At 41.5% G+C, this 20569-nt stretch overlaps 1 protein-coding gene and 1 pseudogene across 1 annotated transcript in view; one reads left to right on the top strand and one right to left on the bottom strand.

The window, feature by feature from the left end:
• Nucleotides 1-16325, bottom strand: part of LOC120039012 (growth factor receptor-bound protein 2-like) — a 48117-nt gene extending 31792 nt beyond the window's left edge. Inside the window, exons 1-2 of the mRNA XM_038984545.1 lie at nucleotides 16101-16325; nucleotides 14524-14810 (exon numbers count right to left, since the gene is read on the bottom strand). Of these exons, the coding sequence (XP_038840473.1) occupies nucleotides 14524-14601 (78 nt within the window). The 5' untranslated portion in view covers nucleotides 14602-14810; nucleotides 16101-16325. The remainder of the gene's footprint in view (nucleotides 1-14523; nucleotides 14811-16100) is intronic.
• A 1299-nt stretch (nucleotides 16326-17624) lies between these two features.
• On the top strand, nucleotides 17625-20111 carry LOC120044612 (annotated as a pseudogene).
• Nucleotides 20112-20569: the final 458 nt, after the last annotated feature.

Below are 20569 nucleotides of genomic sequence, written 5' to 3'. Positions count from 1 at the left end.
TGCTACCTAATAGGGTCATATTGGCGCTGTTCTGACAACAGAGGGGAGGGGGAGACATAGGCTTATTTAATCCCCACTCTCATGGGACGCCACACTTAATTAGAGAAACCCCATGACTATCACTAGCTACACTTACAGCTACTGAAACACACAACGTGGCTGGTCCCTTAACACGGCAGGGGAACTTAGAAGGTTTCTGGCTGGGAGAATGGCGAAACAGAGGCCCTCAGCTGAACCAAAAACTTCACAGTGAGCACCACGGCGGGGACTTAACCATTTTCCACCCCTGTGGACTTAACAGCCCAATAATTTAACTGTAGGGTTTTGGGAATAAAAAATAGAAAATACAATTACTGGATCTGATCTGGTTTGAGTCAACTTGTCTGCTCAGAGGATGCCTCATGTATTAAATCAGGCTCTGGTCAGAACTGGAGTGAGGGGAATGATCAGCATAAGAGGGCACAGCAGGCACGGCTCTTCTCTGTGGTAAATCTAATGGGAGATGGGATCGATAGCTGCGCAGAGAGCTAATAAGTGATAGGGGAGAGATTAATCGGAGGCTTAGAAGAAGTAACTGGCTAAAAGCTTCAGAGCTCCCCTTTGAGAGTAAAAGCCTGGATAGTGATATGCCAGAGCCCAAAAAAATAAAAAAAATCGCAGCTGAGAAAAAATAACAAATTGCAATTAAAAAGGGAAAGGGGTTGAAAAGAGGGGTTGTGTAAACAAAATGTAATATGAGATCATGAAGTATGAATGAAATAGACCGAACAAAAATATAAACGCAACATGCAAAAATGTCAACAATTTTACAGTTAATAAGGAAATCAGTTAAATGAAATCAATGAATTAATCATGGATTTCACATAACTGGGAATACAGATATGCATCTGTTGGTCAGAAATACCGTTAAAAAAAGTTAGGGGTATTCTTACATGCCGTTTTGCACTTTGTAATCCAGTGCAGCATTGTAGGTGTGGGGTGTAGTGATCGACTGTGCTGCAGAGACAGGAAGCTGCTGGGGGTGGAAGAGGCTCCAAACAGGAAGTGAGAGCTAAGCTGTGGTGAGAGCTGCACTGCACACACAAGCATGTGCCAGTGCACAAGCTCAATCTGCATTCCAAGGTTCCCAGCACTCTGAAGTAGGAGGGACTGTCCCACTTTACTGTGGCACATACTCCTAAAACAGCACAGTTCTGATCAGTTTGCACAGTGAAAGATTAAAAAGGTGGATATAGACTAGAGCTGGGATGATAAACCTGAAAATTATCGACACCGACCATACCCATCACAGGCATTTTGCTGACATTGTTCATTACGATAAGTAGCCTACACTAGAGAAATGTAAAGTTTGAAATTAAATGTTTGCTTATATGGGGGGGTTGTTAATGGGACAATTGATAGGTACAACCATGAAACTAGTAGTAGTAGTAGTAGTTTAAACGATCATTTAAAAAAGGTGCACATTAAATGTTATCAACTTCAATTTATCGTTATCACATGAATTCAGGCAATTTATCATGATATAGATTTTTGTCCATATCGCTCAGCTCTAATATAGACCAATTAAGGCCATCCTTTACCATTCACAGTGCCAAATGGGAGAGTGTTATGGAGCGAAAGTGGAGCACCGCCTGACTGGAGCTTATATCAGGACGTCAGGTTGTCTTGATAACCTGAGACGTGATTGGATACAAAGCAATAAGAAAAGGTAACATCCAGCCACTTTCCCAGTGCTTAGGTCTAAAGATAGGATGCAATATCTCTCAGAAACTGTTGTGTAAAATGGGACTGAGAAATATGTATTTTATAAACCTCTTTTATATACCCCAAAAGCGTGCGTGCCCCAGTTTATAAAAACTGAACTTGATGTGAGAATGTCCTATCCTCCATGCAAACTTTGGACCATGCGTACGCACTTCTTCTATTAGTTCATTTTAGTATACTGTAAACAAACGGTATCCTTTCAGTTGAGCGTACTAGCGCATCGCCTGTCTACCGGAAGTTGATGCTGTTGATATGCAACCTCTTGCTAGCATAACAAATTACAAACTAAAAATTGTTTTCTCTCAAGTGCCAGAGTGCACTCTGGGCTTTTGTAAATCCAGAGCGTTGTCCGATTGTCCGTTTGTAAATTCAGAGCTTATCGTTCTCGGAGCGTTCAGAGCGCACACTGGACGCTCTGGCTGAGGAGTAAGGTTGATCCGGGCGTTCTGACCTCCCAACGGCAGTCAAGCACCCAAGCTAACTGGCTAACGTTGGCTAGCTTGCTAACTATTTCCAGACACAAATGAGAGAACACCTCACTCTGACCATTTTACTCGCCCTAGCAGAGTTGGTTAGGCTGCTTTCATGTTATCCAGAGCGTTGGTGACTAACTGTGCCGCTGGCAACAATTTAATTACGCTTTTTTTTTGCCGACGTTTACTGACACCGGCCATATATTCAAGGGGTGTTGAGCGTTCGTAAATTAATCAGTTATTCTGCGCTCTGGAACACTCAGACGAGAGTCCTCTGAAATCGGAGTAGATAGACAAAATTAACAATTTCCATTGAGAACGCACGACTTTACCACTTACCTAAGAACGACGTGAAGAATCAAGTCAATAAACGTTGGGTAGTTAGTTAAATTATAGTTCGTATACTGCCTGGCAAGTTTGATGTATTAATGATGTGTTAGGTAACTAGCTAACATACCGGTACATACTGCTGTAATGCTATGCGGTTCTTAAGGATAGCTTAGCTAACAAATTGTAAGCTAACATAACGTGTAACGTAACTTATTTGAAAAGTCATTACATTGCTCAACATTCTCTTAACATTTGTCATAATTAGTTAAAGCAATGAATTTGTATCAGCTCTCGTCGGACTTCGGCTGCATTTTTTCTGCCATTTTCTTCAAATCTGAAAACGTTGTGAAGCCACGCCTATTTTCTGAAGAATTGCATTATGGGCCATAAAAGCACAGACATAGTGTCCACTGCTTGTATACTTCGTATTTGGGTGAATTTAGTACGACATCTGGGAACTTTTGGCATACTAACTATATCCATACTATGACCTATAAGCATACTACATAGTCAATTTAAAGTCACAAATAGTACAGTTAGTGCAGTTAGTATGAGCATTCGAACACAGCTCTAGTGTTTTATTTTTATAATCTAAAATAATTCGACATAGGACTCATAACAGAATAAATTCCTCACCTTTTCTGGCCGTGATGGGTTCATATTCCTGAATTTAAAAAAACTACCATGCACATCCCTCATTCAATTGAGCATAAGTGAATAGATAAGCCATGTATTTCAAGTTCTGCTGTACGTGATCCCATAGGCAGCGCAGTTTATAGCCTACAGACAAATTGAACAGGTGAACAACAATTTGCCATTGTATTCTTTTTCAGAAACTGTCATCACAGTCCTTTTCTAAATACAGCATACATTAACATTCTGCCAACACAGTAAATAGACCGGTAGCTTATGTAAAATATTTGACAGTATGGGTAGGCTACAGTATTGCTGTACGATAGGAGCACGACATCATAAAACTATTTAATCTCAGAGCCTATACCAAAGTAGGACATGGAAACAATTTATTGATAAACAAAATATTTAACAATTCGTTGTTTGTATAGAAGTTTGCAGCCAGGCAGGATGTCGTTTGAAGAAAAAAAGCTGCTGCAAAATATCTTAACATTCTGCCCACACATCTACAGAAATGTGATCATATATGCAATTGCTGCTTCTTTTACACAACTGCCGTGGCCTAATTTGAAATAGTGCCAAATTGTACAGCAAATAAAGTGCGTTATTGTCACCATAAAAGGTGAATGGAGGGCCTTTTCCAGGCTGAGTTTTATTGCTCGTTCACGGTGCAGGTTTATGACAGGTCTGATTTATAACTGAAACATGAGTATGTATGGCATGCGTGGGGCCTCCCGAGTGGCTCAGTGGTCTAAAGGCGTCCTTGTCCCATTGCGCATTAGCGACTCCTGTGGCGGGCCGGGCGCAGTGCACGCTGACACGGTTGCCAGGTGTACTGTGTTTCCTCCGACACATTGGTGCGGCTGGCTTCCAGGTTAAGTGGGCATTGTGTCAAGAAGCAGTGCGGCTTGGCTGGGTCGTGTTTCGGAGGACGCACGGCTCTCAACCTTCGCCTCTACCGAGTTACTACGGAAGTTGCAGAGATGAGAAAATGTAATACCACAAAATTGGGGAGAAAAAGGGGTAAAAAAAATGTATAGTATGCGGGAACTTTATCCATCTCAATATTTTTGTACATGCGCAGACGTGTCAGAAATGGGGCACGCAGAAATGTATGCAATGTTTATAAATGAGGCTCCTATGTAATACACGATACAAGAAGTTACTCAAGTCACAAACCTAAACACTACTAGGCTATTCCCCTCAGGGTTTTTTTGTAACGGTGGATGAATTGAGATGGGTGAGTAAAAGTACAGTAAGCATAGCATTAAAACAATAAAATTACTTTAAAATCAGTAACATTTTTATTTCACATGACATACACTGACTGGACGCATCTGGCATCATGGCTCATGTAGCCTTAGCTTCCATTGTGCTAGAAGAGCACAGTGATGAGGTATTGGCTGCCCTGCCATATGGCATGACTGACTTGAGGTGCCCATAGGAAAAACATCTAGGGCAGATAAAAAGGAGATTTACAGCTCACTGCTTCTACAATATGGCATTGGCCACATTATAATGGCACTCTGGTTCTCAAATAGAGGGCGGTCTTTTGCTGTACAAATAGATCTGAAAAAGCACTGGCCGCATTCATGCTTCTCAAAGGAGAACTAGCCAAGAGCATAAAGAATAGGGCGCTTCAAGTTCCATTGTCAGAGGCAGAGGCCCCATCTTTTGATTCCAATCCCATAATGGCATGAGATATAATACGCCTCCTTTCCAACTGAGATGTGAAATGACAACTGTCAAGCAGATCTCGTCATAGTGAGACTAGTGTATCATTTTAAACCCTAACCCAAAGGAGAATTTTTAGAAACCCCCCAAAAGCAAAATGAGTTCCTTCCCCTTTTCAACACTGATGCAAAATCACATGACACACTGTGAAACTAAGCCAAACCGCACAATGTGAGGAAAAAATGAACGTACATTTTAGTGTGTGCTAAGAATATTCTATTAACACTTCTCTATTTAGGTTAATATGTAAAGAAACGCTACACATTAGCATTGAGCAGAAATATCTAACAGCTTTAAAATGTATGTTTAATAAAAACAGGAAGGTAGGAGTTACAGCACGTGTACACCATTAACCGATAAGCAGAAAAAAAACATTGTGCACCACCACACACAAAGATGTCTATATGAGGTAAATGTTCTTCAATTACAGTTAGCCTAATATGGACAGTATAATTCAGGCCCAGACTACCATCAAGCGCCTGAGAAAACTCTTGGTAAGCTAAACAAAGCGTGAAAAAAGGGGTAGAAAAAAGCCATTATTGTAGGAACATTTCAGCCGTTGTTGCTGTCAGAATGTGATTGTCCGCTTAGTCTGTGTGTGTAGCAAATAAGAGGGATACATTTTGGTGTATAACTCAGTGTTGCAAATTAGAGAGGAGCCCTGGCTGGTCAATCAGCTGTGTGAGTCAGAGGTAGAGGCCGAGGAACAACGCAACCTGAATGCTCAACACAATGTGAACCAACAGGACCATACACGTCCCCACTGTGGTCAGAATCAAAGGCAGGTCACATGAGTGGCTATGACCACTCACTCACACAGAAAACCCTGAAAAAGCTATGGGACACTCCTGATCTGCAAACTGATATTTAATTTCAGAATTTGTTCAAATTAGGTTATAGGTTAGGGTCAGGGTTTGGTTAATTAAGGAAAGGTTCAGTAAAAATACGAATAAAAAAGTTATTTTGCAGGTCATCAGTGTTCTTACAGTCTCAGAAAACACATGAAGGTCAACACATTGAAAGGGTAACATCAAAGAGAACACAAATAGGCTACATATACATTCACACACAAAATGCATGCACAGACTAATTTCCACCAAACTTTCCCACAGCTCAATCATGGTAAAACACAGACTTTTTGTCAGCTCTCGTGGAAATAGAACCAGTTTAAAGTCTTACTTCCCTCTTTTCGGGCAATGGAAAGAACTCCCAAGAGCACTACGTAATTAGATAATAATGGCCTTCAGAAACCATGTAAAATCATGACCAGCTTTACTCCAAGAAATACAAATAGCATGGGCTTTAGTGAACCTTAATTATTCAACAAGACATTGCATTCTAGCGAGAGAAATCAGTAACGCAAACTAATAATCCAAAGTGACTGCTGTCGTATTCACACACAGAACCTACTGACTGAATACTGAGGGAAAGAGGTTTAAAGATATCTTGACTTCACGGAATCGATCTTTTGAATCTGGATTATAGAATGATTTATATTTCTGTAAAAAGACATTGTCATGTTTATGAAACACAACAAAAGGCTTACACAGCAGCAGCAGCATGAGGCGATTAATGCATGTTACATTCCAATCCCACCCCTTTCATCCCATCAATGGTCGAGCTTTAGATAACTAGTTATGTAAAGGGTCTTTTCTAAAAGCAGGTGGAAATTAGGGTGAAATAAATTGTTGTGTGGCACCAGCTAGTCGCTAAACATCTTCGCCACTGTTTGGATTAAGAATCCTATTTCAACTTTAAGAGGCCTTCAGCTGATATCCCGTGATTGACATACAGTTTATCAATCACTGACATATACAAACCTTTCTTTCATCAGCTACACCACCAGACTGTAGGCACTGACATCACAGCACAGCTTCTGGTTTGAGAGGGCCAACTCACAATCTTGTTCAGAGGACAGAGACTCTTACAGTCTAGGCTTCAGCCACCCAGAGACTAACAGTGACACACCGAGAGAGAGGTGACATAGAGACAACACATTGTGTGAAACACAAGTGCTCAACAGATGCTCCTGTGTGATGGAGGGGGGATAGAAAATAGAATACTAACACCACATCTCTCCATACTGGTGCACTTAAGGCGACTTTGAATAAACAAAGCCTCAACACAGGCCATCCTCTCGTGAGAGAGACCCCTTGTCTCGAAAGCAGAGATGCTTAGGCTTAGCACTAGCAGGCAGTACTGGAGATAGATGTTGAGAGAAGCGTGCCTCAGACACTGATACTCAATCTTGGATGGCTTTTTGAATGCAATACCCTGCATGCAAACTAAACTGGGTTTAATAATTCAGTAGACAGAAGAACCAGATACTAAGCTTTAAAGAGGTGAAAGTTACACATTATCATGATAAATACCTTGGAATAGATTAATTTAGGTATGTAGGCGTAGAATAGACCTTTGTCATCAATCACAAGACATTGAAGCAGTCTACTCTACAGTATGTGAACCGGACAATTTGCATAAAACTGCACAGACTTGGAAACAGAATGGCTGAGCTACCTAGTTTCCTTTTCCATTTTTTAAATATCACACTGACAGCTTTTTCTGATATGATACCCTAAAATTAAACTGACTGATGCTCTATCACATATCAAAATGTCCAGACTGAATGGAAGCAGCAGTGTCTTGGCCAGCAACTGCCAACTATGACAGACAAAACCAACCAACGACATCATAAAGCACCCACCAAATTACTATAATTATTATCCATTAAAACAGGCTATTTGGAGGAGTTGAGGTTAATATTCACACAAGGCCTAGTTAATGTGTTAATTTCCTTTCTGTGCCATTGAACCATTCAGATAAACAATAAGTAGACTATCTGAAGTGATTGTTCTGTACACAGAAATGATCACATTGCTGTTTGAGACATAAGGCAGACGGAAAAGGCCCATCTTGAGCACTAGCCATGTAGCAGGCCATTTAAAATGTGACCAATTCTACCTTGCAACTAGTGACTCTCAGACCTGCTAGTTTGGGAGCAAGCCAAACCTAAAAAGGAAAAATCCCACTCTCCTCAAATAGAAAGCGGCCAACCTCAAACAGTCACAATCATATGGAACGGCAGCTTGCCAAAAGGCAGAACACAACCCCTGGATTTCAAATTGTTGGTTTATAATCTAGGATTAATCTTTTTAAGTGTAATAATCCAGTTATGCTCGGTACTCTTTGATGATTACCTTACCTCAGGGGAACAATTGGTCTGAAGAAAAACCCATCTTAGCAAATAATGGTTGCTCCAAGCTGCCTTCAAGGTTTAGGCGTATGGCAAAGACTGAAAACACAATCCTAGGCATTATCGTATGTGCATTTGCACATGCAGTCAATGAAAGTTATTCCTCACCAATACATGCCCCCCCCGAAAGCAGCCGAGAATAGTCCATCACATGGAAGCTGGTGCACTCAGCTTGATTTCGTGGTTTAGCCTACGTGCTAAACATGCCACGATGTGAGGTGCCTATGGGCATTACGGGGGATGGAGAGAGAATATGGGCATGTTCTGTCCTGTCCCACAGAAGAGCAATCTGGAGGGGAGAACATTCAGACATATGTCCTGCTATCAGTAGAGTGAGGAAAAGAGGGGGGGGGCGTTAAGAGTGATAGTTGGAGAAAGGGAGACTTGCCAGATGAGGTAGCCATCAACAAAGCACCGCCCCCCCATTACAGATTCTGTCTCCCCTCTATTGCTGTGAACGACTCTGAAGGGAAAACCTCAGTGAGTGACATTGGCAAGTCACTGCTACTGCAGAAAAACTGCTGTTCTGGGGGGTGTTGCTCTAAATAGGCCGACCATCCCGTCTCCGATTGTGGAGCTTGCTCGGCACTGTTCTGTTAATGACCCCTCTTTCCCAGTCAGCTCACCCCCTGCACTCATTCACGTCAGCGAAAGCAATTATGATTAAAGGGTAAAAAATCTATTTGAATTCAATCACTTTTTGACAGCCACCTTTTGATTTAAACAAAACCTTCTATACATATTTGCCCGTTGTAGAAGTGCACAGAAAGTTACTTTTTGGACCTGAGTGCAAAAACATTCAACAGATAAACGTGCTCAAAGTTCACCTATTTTGTTTACCTGGCCAAACTATGGAGACATCCATGTCTTCATCACTGGAAAAGATAAACAGTTGAGATTGATATCACATAAAGTTGACAAACAGGGTTATATACCTATTTTATAATTGTTATTTTTTATTTATTTTGTACATTGTCCTTTAACCTTAAAAAGTCAATGATCTAAAAACACACCAATTTTCGCACCAATTTTTTTCATATTGCATATGTTCTAGCTTAGATCCTATTTTACATCTGAGGTTTTTGTGTTGTGCCGCCATCGATTAAGACAACATGCTCTTGAATACAGGGTGAGTGTAATGTATTGGCTGATAAATGTACTAAAATGCAAATAACATTTAAACTTTCAAAATGGTACCACAAGGTTGAGGTCCACACAGAGAATGCTGACTTGAATGGGAATATCAGTTGATGTAAATTATACCGTCAATCTTCCATAGAAAACACATTGAACACATAGAAATATAGATAATAGAATATACATGATCAATTAAGTTGACATTCAACAGCGGGTAGACCGGTGGCCATCTTTTTGGTATAAGTTAAAATATCAATTGCAATGGTGTGCCAGCTAAATTGTAGTGGTCTGAAGGGATAGGTCCATTCTATTAATTATATTTCTATAATTGAAATGAAACCCACCCTGTATCCAAGAGCATGTTGTGTCTCAACCGATGGCAGACAACACAAAATCCTCAGATATAAAATAGGGTCTAAGCCAGGGCTGCCCAACCCTCTTCCTGGAGATCTACTGTCCTGTAGGTTCAGTCCAACCCTAATTTAGCATATCTGATTCAGCTAGTTAAAGTCTTGTTGAGCAGCTAATAAGTAGAACCAGGTGTGTTAAATTAGGGTTGGACTGAAAACCCACAGGACTGTAGATCTCTAGGAAGAGGGTTGGGCAGCCCTGGTCTAAGCTATAACATAAGCAAATATGGAGAAAAAATATTTTTTAGATAGGCGTTAAAAGGTTGTTAATTTTTTTTTTAAATTACACAACAAAAATATAAACGCAACATGTATTGGTGTCATGTATCATGAGCTGAAATAAAAGATCCAAGAAATGTTCCATGAGCACAAATAAAAGATCCAATACATTTTCCATGTGCACAAAATGCATATTTCTCTCAAATGTTGGTGCAAAAATTTGTATTTCATCTCTGTTAGTGAGCATTTCTCCTTTGCCAAGATAATCCATCCATCTGACAAGTGTGCCATATCAAGAAGCAGATTAAACAGCATGATCATTACACAGGTACAACTTGTGCTGGGGACAATAAAAGACCACTAAAATGTGCCGTTTTGTCACACAACACAATGCCACAGATGTCTCAAGTTGAGGGATCGTACAATTGGCATGCTGACTGCAGGAATGTACACCAGAGCTGTTGCCAGAGAATTTAATGTTAATTTCTCTACCATAAGACGCCTCTAACGTCGTTTTAGAGAACTTGGCAGTACGTCCAACCGGCCTCAACTGCAGACCGAGCGGTTTGCGGTTTTCGAACATTATGAAGAGTGCCCCATGGCGGATTATGGTATGGGAAGGCATTAGCTACGGATAACGAACACTATTGCATTTTATCCATGGCAATTTGAATGCACAGAGATACTATGACGTTGACGTCATTGTTGTGCAAAAACCTAATGTTTCAGCTTGATAATGCAGTCGTAAGGATCTGTACACAATTCGTGGAAGCTGAAACTGTCCCAGCTCTTCCATGGCCTGCATACTCAACAGACATGCCACACATTGAGCATGTTTGGGATGCTCTGGATTGACATGTATGACAGCGTGTTCCAGTTCCCAGCAACTTCACATAGCCACTGAAGAGGAGTGGGACAAAAATTCCACAGGACACAATCAACAGCCTGATCAACTCTCTACAAAGGAGAGGTGTCACACTGCATGAGGCAAATGGTGCTCACACCAGATAAGGGCGTGGATCAGAAAACCACACTATCTTTTAAGTTTAGTATGATTTTTTTCAATAGAAATTATAAAATAGTTTGACAACCCTGTTTATACATTTGTATTGTCACATACACTGGATAGGTGCAGTGAAATATGTTGTTTTACCGGGTCAGTCAGATTGAGATTTTAAATTATATCAAACTCAACTGCTTATCTTTTCCAGTAATGAAGGATGTCGGATGGTACAGTGGGGTATGCAAAATGGGCAAACGTGTATAGAAAATGTTGTTTAAATCAAAAGGGATGCTGTCTAAGTGATTGAATTCAAATGGGATTCACCCGTAAGTGAGACGCACCAATCATTCTACTGAGGACCCCCTGATGATTCCTAGGAATTGAATCCAAAACATGTCAGCCAAAGAACAAAGGCAGCACACAGATAAAGGATTATGAGATGCAAGGTTCCAGGGACAGAGCAGGAGGGGCTAGCCAAAAGCACTTACTTAAAGAGATTCTCTAGGACAATGAACCCTAGACCTCCCCATGCTCTGGTAGTGCATACTCCTTTCACATTCAAACTCATGCCTCTGCAAGGTAGACAGGCTGACAATGTCCTTCTCTGTGTTGAGGATCTGATGTGATCAAGTATTAAAAATGGATTTGGAAGGGTAAAAAACAGACTGTCTGAATCTCCCAATCAACAAACATTTCACGCTGGGTAGCGTGCTGTCTACTTCTAGAAGTTAACTTCTTTCAGAGTAACACTAACGATTCTGGCTGTGAAAATTGAGATCACTTTTTCTTCTTCTGATATGCAAATTTAATAAGAACCCTTATATGTAGCTCTACTTTGAGCCCTCTCTCCCCCAGAGTCCCCTGGTGAGATAAGTCCTCTTCAAAACCCCATAGCAAATCACATACGAAGACAAAAAAAACAGGACAAAATTAATTCATACATTGCCAGAGACTAAAAAGCAAAGTTGACTGCACCTAGTCTGCATACAATCCTTTTCATATTTATAAGTAACGATATTCAAGAGACATGAGAGAACTCAAGATCTTACTGACACATACGAAGGGCTGGATGAAGGGAAGCAGAATGGAATGGCCGCTCCCAAACAGGGCCATTTTAAAATTTCTACCACAGATATGAGACGTGTTCTCATATGGCAGGACCTACTTACAAAGTTACACTTAGCACTTAGATGAGGTCTGAAATTAAACTGTTGGGGGGGAGAACCTTTCATGTACATGGTTTTTAGATGCCCATGCAATCAAAATTAATTCTGTATCTTTGCTCACACCAGTATTCCACGGGTCTTTCTCTGATCTCTGTCGATGATGGTGCCGAGGCAATGTGGCGGTCTAGCCTGCGGCTTACGCAACTCCTGCAGGAATTTTAGAGTATCGCTATGCTGCCGGCTTTGCGTTCTGCGTGCCATCAAGCTGCTCGCCGCCTCACACTCTGATTAATATTTATGCAGAGCTCGGTGCTGCAGGGGGCTTGGGCGAGGGGTTGTCGGAACACAGGGGCCCAGCACCACACTGGCATCTGAGGCTAGGAGGGACGGGAGTCTCTCTCTGGCTAGCCTACTCCTTGTCACCCCAGAGTTGGACCTGTCCTAAAGCTACAGAGGGTAGTGTGTACAGCTCAGTACATCACTGGGGCCAAGCTTCCTGCCATTCAGGACCTAAATACTAGGCGTGTCAGAGGAAGGCCTAAAAGACCCCAGTCACCCAAGTCATAGACTGTTCTCTCTGCTACCGCAAGGCAAGCAGTAGCAGAGCGCCAAGTTTAGGTCCAAAAGGCTCCTTAACAGCTTCTACACTCAAGCCATAAGACGGCTGAACAATTGATCAAATGGCCACCCAGACAATTTACATTGACACCCCCACCCCTTTGCTTTTACACTGCTGCTACTCACTGTTTATTATCTATGTATAGTCACTTTACCCATACCTACATGTAAAAATTACCTCGACTAACCTGTACCCCTGCACATTGACCCGGTACCAGCACCCGTTGTATATAGCCTCATAGTTATTTTATTGTGTTACTTTTCATTTAAATTTTTTCCCTTTAGTTAATTTAGTAAATATTTGATTAACTCTATTTACTAAACTGCATTGTTGGTTAAGGGCTTGTAAGTAAGCTTTCATGGTAAGCTCTACACTTGTTGTATTCGGCACATGACAAATAACATTAGATTTGAAAAGAAGAGTATTGTGTTTCTGTGGTTATAGGGAGGGGGTCTTGTGTAAGCGACCACTGTGCTTAACTAGCTTTAAGCATTACTTAACTATGCTTTAAAACCCATAAATTAGCTAGTCAATAACATATTTTCTGAGTGTGACTCATGTTGAAGAGACTGGGTGGGTTTTAAAAATAAGTGGGAGATGCCTACTGATACTGTTTCAACAGCAGTGTCCTCTCCAACTGCATGAGAGGCGGGTGGGTACCTGTTGCCTGTCAACACACACTGCTATTATGGTGTAAGAACAGGGACGGTTTGCACTGGTGTGTTATGTTCATTAAGTGTCCCAGAGGGGAATATATCTCTGTTGACATTTATACACAAATAGTGCATGAGGCATTCTGATGGGGTGTATGGACTGCTAATAGCCACACAAAACACCACAAAATGCCATAAATAGTTCAAAGGATTTAAAGTGTACAGAATCTTACAAACATGTAGTTGCTAGCAAGACAGAGGTTTAGCTCCATTTGCTACACACACACAATCGTTTGAAACGGAAATCAGATAAAACATACGATAGCTGGTGTGCTTAGGCGGTAAATTTACCCCCTCTTTACCTAAAACCCATTGACATTCAGAGGGATTATGATGATTACATTTAAATCCCAGAGCACTTGCATAGACATTTTTTTTCTAACATCTTGCAGTCCCATGATGATCAAGCTCTGAAAATGGACTGAGCTCTTTTACAGTGAGCCTGAGAGTGAGGCTTTGAGTAAGATGGCTGTCTGAAGTGATCCATTGGCCACAGGTTGTGTCAGATTAGAGAAGTTGCAGGATTGGCATTTCAACACAGTGAAATAAACCCATCCGCAAAGTCCTTGTGTTCCATGTGTTGAGCCCCATCACTCTACTAAGCCTAAACCTTGTATTGAACGTACTATGATGTTGGCTTATTCATTGAATAAGGTGTAGCTTTAGATACCGATACTATACTGTGTGTGAAGAAAGGGCTGAGGAAAGAAAGTACAAAGAGGAACATTGCAGAAGGCAACAACTCTGACAAATAAGCTGTTGTGTTGCTGTTATTTACTAGACGTGGGACGATAAGGTCTTTGATATTTTCCATGACAAACATTTTATTGTAGCTGGTTTGCAATAGAAAAACAAGTTTGTGCAATTCAAATGTAATTTTTCTTGACAATTGAGGGGCATATGCTCCCAGAAGAGCAATTTGATGTACCAGTAAAACATATATTTGTCCATTAATTGTAGATTAACAACCTTTGATCAGGTGAATTATACAATCATTTAAAGCAGATAATTGCAAGGCTTGGTAGCTGCTAGTTAAGTCATTTGAAGACAAAAAACGCACTAATCCTACCTTTAGAACTTCCCCACGTTTAAAACTTAACTCGTCGTCAGCAGTGGCTTTGAAATCGTATTTGGCAATGGCCTCCATGGTACTGGTTATTGGATAACCGTGGGTTTAGGGTACTTGGTAGGTTGAATGCTGTTTTATTCCCTGTCGTTGATGTGTGGAGACCAGCAGTGTCAAAATAAAAACACAGTTCAAGAATTCCGTGATCGGTTGCTTGCTCCGAGTCGCTCCTCCCGTCTATGACCCGTTCCTTTAGGGCTGGATCCTCACATAAAGCTCACAGAAGGTATCTGCAAAAAAGGAGAAACATGCCACAAAATAATATCTAGCTTCTCTGTTTATGCCTGGATGTTCTGTCGGTCAACCACTGTATGATGATGGGACTGAAATTGACAGATGTTCTTCTAAAAAGAGGTGAAGGCAGACAGTTGACATCTTTCGGGTGTGCACTTGATACATTTGATGCTGATAAAAAAACAAACCAAACGGCAATGAGATGGGTGGAGTTCGTTTTGCATGGCTGGTGCCCCGGGTGGACTGAGTATATTCACGTTAGACCATTCCATTGGTCCTTAAGTGAAATCTCAACCCACCTGGGGCACCTGGCAACCCAAAACCAACTGTACCAATGTCAGAATTAAATCCACACTAGTGGTTGGCCAAGATTTGACAATTGACAGGCCATTGTTGGGTTAAGGAATGGGGGAGCGCTAAAGTCTATAGCTACTTGTTGTAGTGCAGCATGCCTCATACGAAGTTTACTAGCTCTCCAATCAGATTCGTTGTTTACTAAACATTTCTTAGCCTGCTTGATACACACACAACAATCAAAACCAGCACTGGAATATACAATTTCTGCATCAATTCGATACTTTCTGCTATGTAGGTCACTACCAGTTACCCAGGCTTACTTACCAATCATGCGAAGTGCGTTATATTAAGTGACTAGTTAGCTAGTTGGTGAACAACATCTTTCTAGGTTATTATTTGACAATTCACGTTTATGGGAGGCTTTCTGGCAACTATCGTTATCAGTTTGTTTCTATCTGTGACAGAGCTTCCACTTGTAGGAAAGTCAGTTAACTAACGTTAGGTACCCACATTTGGGCCAGTGAAATAGCCAATTCTACTACATTTGCGCTAAAGTTTTACAGTAGCTAAATTCACTTATGTTGGTTGTACTGTGAAACACCGTTTCCAGCTGTTTTGAATTAGAGCTAGGAGCCAGTTCAAACGCTAGACATCTGAAAGAGGAAGCTAACGTTAGCTAGCAACTAGCCAAAACGAAAAATCTAGCCGGCTATTTAGCTAGCTACTAGTAACAACAAACACAAATAAAAAAAACACCAACCTATTTAGCCAACAGTTATTTGTTTAATATCTAGGTTAAATGTCTGTGTACAGTTATGTCAATTCGTAGTTTTCTGCATGGCAAGCATATAGGCCTATTAGCTAGCTACAGTACTACAGCTATTTAAAAAAAAAAGTTAAACCAAGAAAATACTTTCGTATGCTAGCGGGTAATGTAGCTGGCTGGCTAGCCTTTGCTTTGTATTCAGTAGAACGAGACAAAAACTCACCCGCCAGTTTAGCTGTGAAATGTAACCTTCTTGCTTGATCAAATGTCCTTATTGTTTATGATCCACCCTTTACAGTTTTGTTAGTGGAGGTAAATGTACAAAATACGTCTGTTTTTGCTTAAACCCGAACTAGCCAGCGACGTTTATTTCCGCTTCCTTCCAGATGCTTCGGGTGCTGCTGCTGCTTCGGCTCCTGCCTCGCGCTGTGAGCAGGGTGTCTGACCGGCCCATAGGTCTCGCCTGCGAGCCACTGGACCGTCTATCGCGATACTTTCACCTGATAGCTAGCTGCATAAAGCTCTGTGGTTGATTTGCTCTTTTTTTTTTTTTTATTCAAGTACAGCGCAAATATATGCATCTCTGTATGTCACATAACTTTGGTGTGCCTGGTGCAGCAATAGGCAACATAGATTAAAGTGTTGTTGTACTATTTAAAACACATTTCTGTTACATAGCTAGTTAGATGGTGAAAAACATAGGAAAGTGCGTTACCTAGTGGCAAAGGGTGTCCACTACGGTCTACACACACAAAAAGAACGCTTACACCCTGGTGTCATGGGAAGAAAGGCAAGGAAATGAATGATTGGAATACAAATAGTTACATTTAGAAGTATTGTCAATGTCCCCCTAGCCTGGAAATTGTGGCACGTTTATTTCTTAGTTGTTGTCAATCTAACAAACAGTGCCATCACAAACGGGCATCAATCTTGACAGTGGCACTGTTTTACTTGTGCACTCAGGCACTTACATACTGGTATCACACATAGCCTATTATTGCTACGAAGTCAAATCAGTTGTCACTACGTGTCTCTATGTACCCCTCCTCTTTTTCTCTACCATATAGGGCAGGATGCGAAGCCACCATTTGAAATGTTGGCAAGGCACATCACTGTAAACCTCACAGGCTCTCTTTCAAGAAGTGTTCTTGTGTGAGGGGGTGCTTTGATTAGCAACACTACTGGTGTAAAGATAGAATACCAATTGGATTTTGACGAAAGGCTACAGAAATAGGAACAGGAAAAGGTCAGTTTGTACAAATTCACCCCGTCTCCACTGAATTACTTTGATTGATTGATTGATTAATTGATGTACTAGAATAATTGGAGCCTGGTTCATCAACAATAATTACAGTGCACAGCATAGACAAGGGCGCCCGTGCCTTTCTTTGGGTCTAAGATGTTTACAATTCGGGTTGTAAAGAATGTTGAGTAGTTGCAAATGTTTCACCTGAGAAGTATTATTATCATTATTTTTCATTGTGTTGTCTTTTTGAGACTGTGATGAGGACAAGGATTTTCCCGAATATATATTTGATGTCATTACAACAATTCTTGCCACTATGAAATAATACATTTCACTATTTGACTGCATCTATTTGAGCATGAAGTGGGTTTTATTGACAGTAGCCAAGCAGTACAATAATAGTATAGCCTACTGATGATAGAATATTCACTTCTATAGTCTACTCTGATGGTAATTAGGCCTACGTTATTTGCCTGTTTTCACATCATTTTTCATTCAGAGCCCATCCTTTTGTTGAGCTTAGTCTAACTTCGAAATGGACTTCGAAAATGTATCGAATGACAACTGGTCTCAGACGTCTCTCCCATCATACAACTCATCCGAAAGTCCAGCAGGTAGCCTGTTATTTTCCTGATTTCATGCATGAATGTTATAATGTAAAATCAATGTTAATGAATTCAATCTTATCCTGGGAATTTAGTCCTATGACTTTTACTTTACATTTGAGTGAAATTATTAAATGTGAGCGCGTGGTTTAATTAAACAACAAGGCCCGAGGTGTGGTATGTGGCCAAATACTACAAACCCCCAAGGTGCCTTATTGCTATTATAAACTGGTTACCAACGTAATTAGAACAGTAAAAATAACTGTTCTGTCATTCCCCTGGGATACCATCTGATATACAACTGCATTCAGGGCTTGAACCACCCAGTTTATAATTAGCAATGAATATCAGCACCACATGAGTTGACAGCTCCCATCTCTGAGGATTAGTTTGGAGTCTTTGATATTTGTGATGTAGCAGCCAGGAGTGGCATTATACTGTTAGTAAAAATCAAGACTTATTGTATGCAAGCGAACACCTGTCTGAATGACACTGCAACATGAGACTGAATGTACTTTTCCTGTCAAATTTACAGAAAATGATGTGCCCTACCACAACGTCCTAATGCCCAGCATTTTTGGTGTAATCTGCTTCTTTGGGATTATTGGCAACTGCATTGTCATCTACACCATTGTGAAGAAGACCAAGTTCCGAGCCCAGCAGACAGTGCCGGACATCTTCATCTTCAGCTTGTCTTTAGTGGACCTCCTCTTCCTCCTGGGCATGCCCTTCCTCATCCACCAGCTCCTGGGCAACGGTTCCTGGTGCTTTGGTGACATCATGTGCACGGTCATAACCGCCCTGGACTCCAACAGCCAGATAGTGAGCACCTACATCCTCATCGTCATGACTCTGGACCGCTACCTGGCCACGGTCCATCCCATCCGCTTCAACCATGTGTGCACACCCTGCGTGGCGGGGGCTGCGGTGGGGATGGTGTGGGTGCTCTCCCTGGTCTCCATCACTCCCGTGTGGATGTATGCTGGCCTTATGCCCCGAGGTGACGGCTCAGTGGGCTGTGCCCTCCTGCTGCCCAATCCAGCCACTGACACCTACTGGTTTACCCTCTACCAGTTTGTGCTGGCCTTCACCCTGCCTCTTGTCATCATCTGCGTGGTGTTCTTCAAGATCCTCCAGAACATGTCTGCCACGGTGGCCCCCCTGCCCCAGAGCAGCTTGAGAGTACGTACACGTAAGGTGACCTGTATGGCTTTGGCTACATGCCTGGCCTTCTTCATCTGCTGGGCTCCGTACTACATCCTGCAGCTGGCCCACCTGGGGGTCCAGAGACCCAGCTTTGCCTTCCTCTATCTCTACAACACTGCTATCAGCATGGGTTACGCTAACAGCTGTGTCAACCCATACCTCTACATCGTGCTGAGTGAGACCTTTAAGAGGCAGTTCATTGTGGCCATCCGGCCAAACAATCGGGTCTTCAGGTTGAACTCTGGCATGGTTGACGGCAGTGTGAGTGAGACTGGCCCCAGAGGGTAATCATCAGTCTCAGTCCTCCAGAGACCTACTAGTACACAACATGCTGCCTGTCACTGTGGCTGTGCACTGAGTCAGGAGCCCTAGCCCAGCCCCATCCCTCAGCCCTAGTTCCATGAATCTGGGCTCTCTCTCAGCTCAGCGGGAAGTGGTGCCCCCATCAGACAGTCAGGCTCCCAATGTGTATGACAGGGTTAACGTGCAATGTATGTAGTATGTTGAGTGTGTACAGTATCTATTTTGTACACAGCAGTACTGTGTTTATAAGACACTTTTCCCGACAGGGACATTCAACTTCATCCTATTAATCCTATCCTATCATGCTCCCATGAAGGAACTGTGAATACAGGGACTTTGTACTACTATTCAGTTGGCAATTGAACTGTAGGCTATTAGTAACAATGTGAACTTTTATAAAAGGATGCAAGCCCACAGTTATCAATAACACTATTTTGCAGTTCTGTTTCAAGTGGTAACAATTTGTATTTCGTTTTCTTTGATAATAATCACATTTGACAGATTTCCACTGCAGTTCAATGTGTTAAAACAGGTTTCTGTGTAGATATGTGATATCCTGTGATTCTGTCATTGGTCCGTCCAGTCAGTGATCTGAAATGCAGGGAAATCATACCTTGTCGTAATGTAATCTATGTCTATACTGGAACCTGTGTGATGACTGTGATCATTGAGAAAGTTGTGACATTGATGTATTATTGTGTGCTATCTTTGAATGGGATTTTGACGTCAACTAATATGTTGTCCTTAGTCGTTTTGTAATATTGAATATGTGCAGCCTGTGTATTACCATGTAATGTCTGTGATCACCAAGGAAACCTCTATGTTATTATCTTTGGGGAAATAATAATGTTCTGATGCACCATACAGTGTTGAATGACTGCAATTGATCCAAAGGGATTTCTAGATGTCACAATAAAGAATTAAAGCATGAGACATAAGAAAAACCAATGCAATACAGTAGCAGCAGAACTGTCTGTGCTAGAGTGCATTTTGTGTATTTGTGAAGAGCTCTTATTCTCAGAGAAGGGGAAGCACACATAAAAGAGGAAAAAGCATTCTGTCCAAACAAAGCAATATTTTACCTGATGGCTGCTGTAGAAGAGAGGCAGGTTATCTGCTGGTAATCTTGGAAAAGGGCAAAGTTATCACTGGGCTGGAAATGAACCATTTGTAGGGTAGTAATGGCTTGCTTTAGAAGGAGAAAAATGCTATATTGAACTCTGCTGCTCTCAAACCCAGACACCCATATATTACTATTGTTATTTCATTCCCAGGAACATTGGATTCCCTTCCAACACTGTCCAGAAATAAAGTACCTGAATTGGTGTTCAA

The sequence above is a fragment of the Salvelinus namaycush genome, chromosome 3 (assembly GCF_016432855.1).
Source record: "Salvelinus namaycush isolate Seneca chromosome 3, SaNama_1.0, whole genome shotgun sequence".
Taxonomy (NCBI): domain Eukaryota; kingdom Metazoa; phylum Chordata; class Actinopteri; order Salmoniformes; family Salmonidae; genus Salvelinus; species Salvelinus namaycush.
The sequence above is the reverse complement of the archived record's forward strand: the minus strand, read 5'-3'. Positions and strand labels throughout refer to the sequence as shown.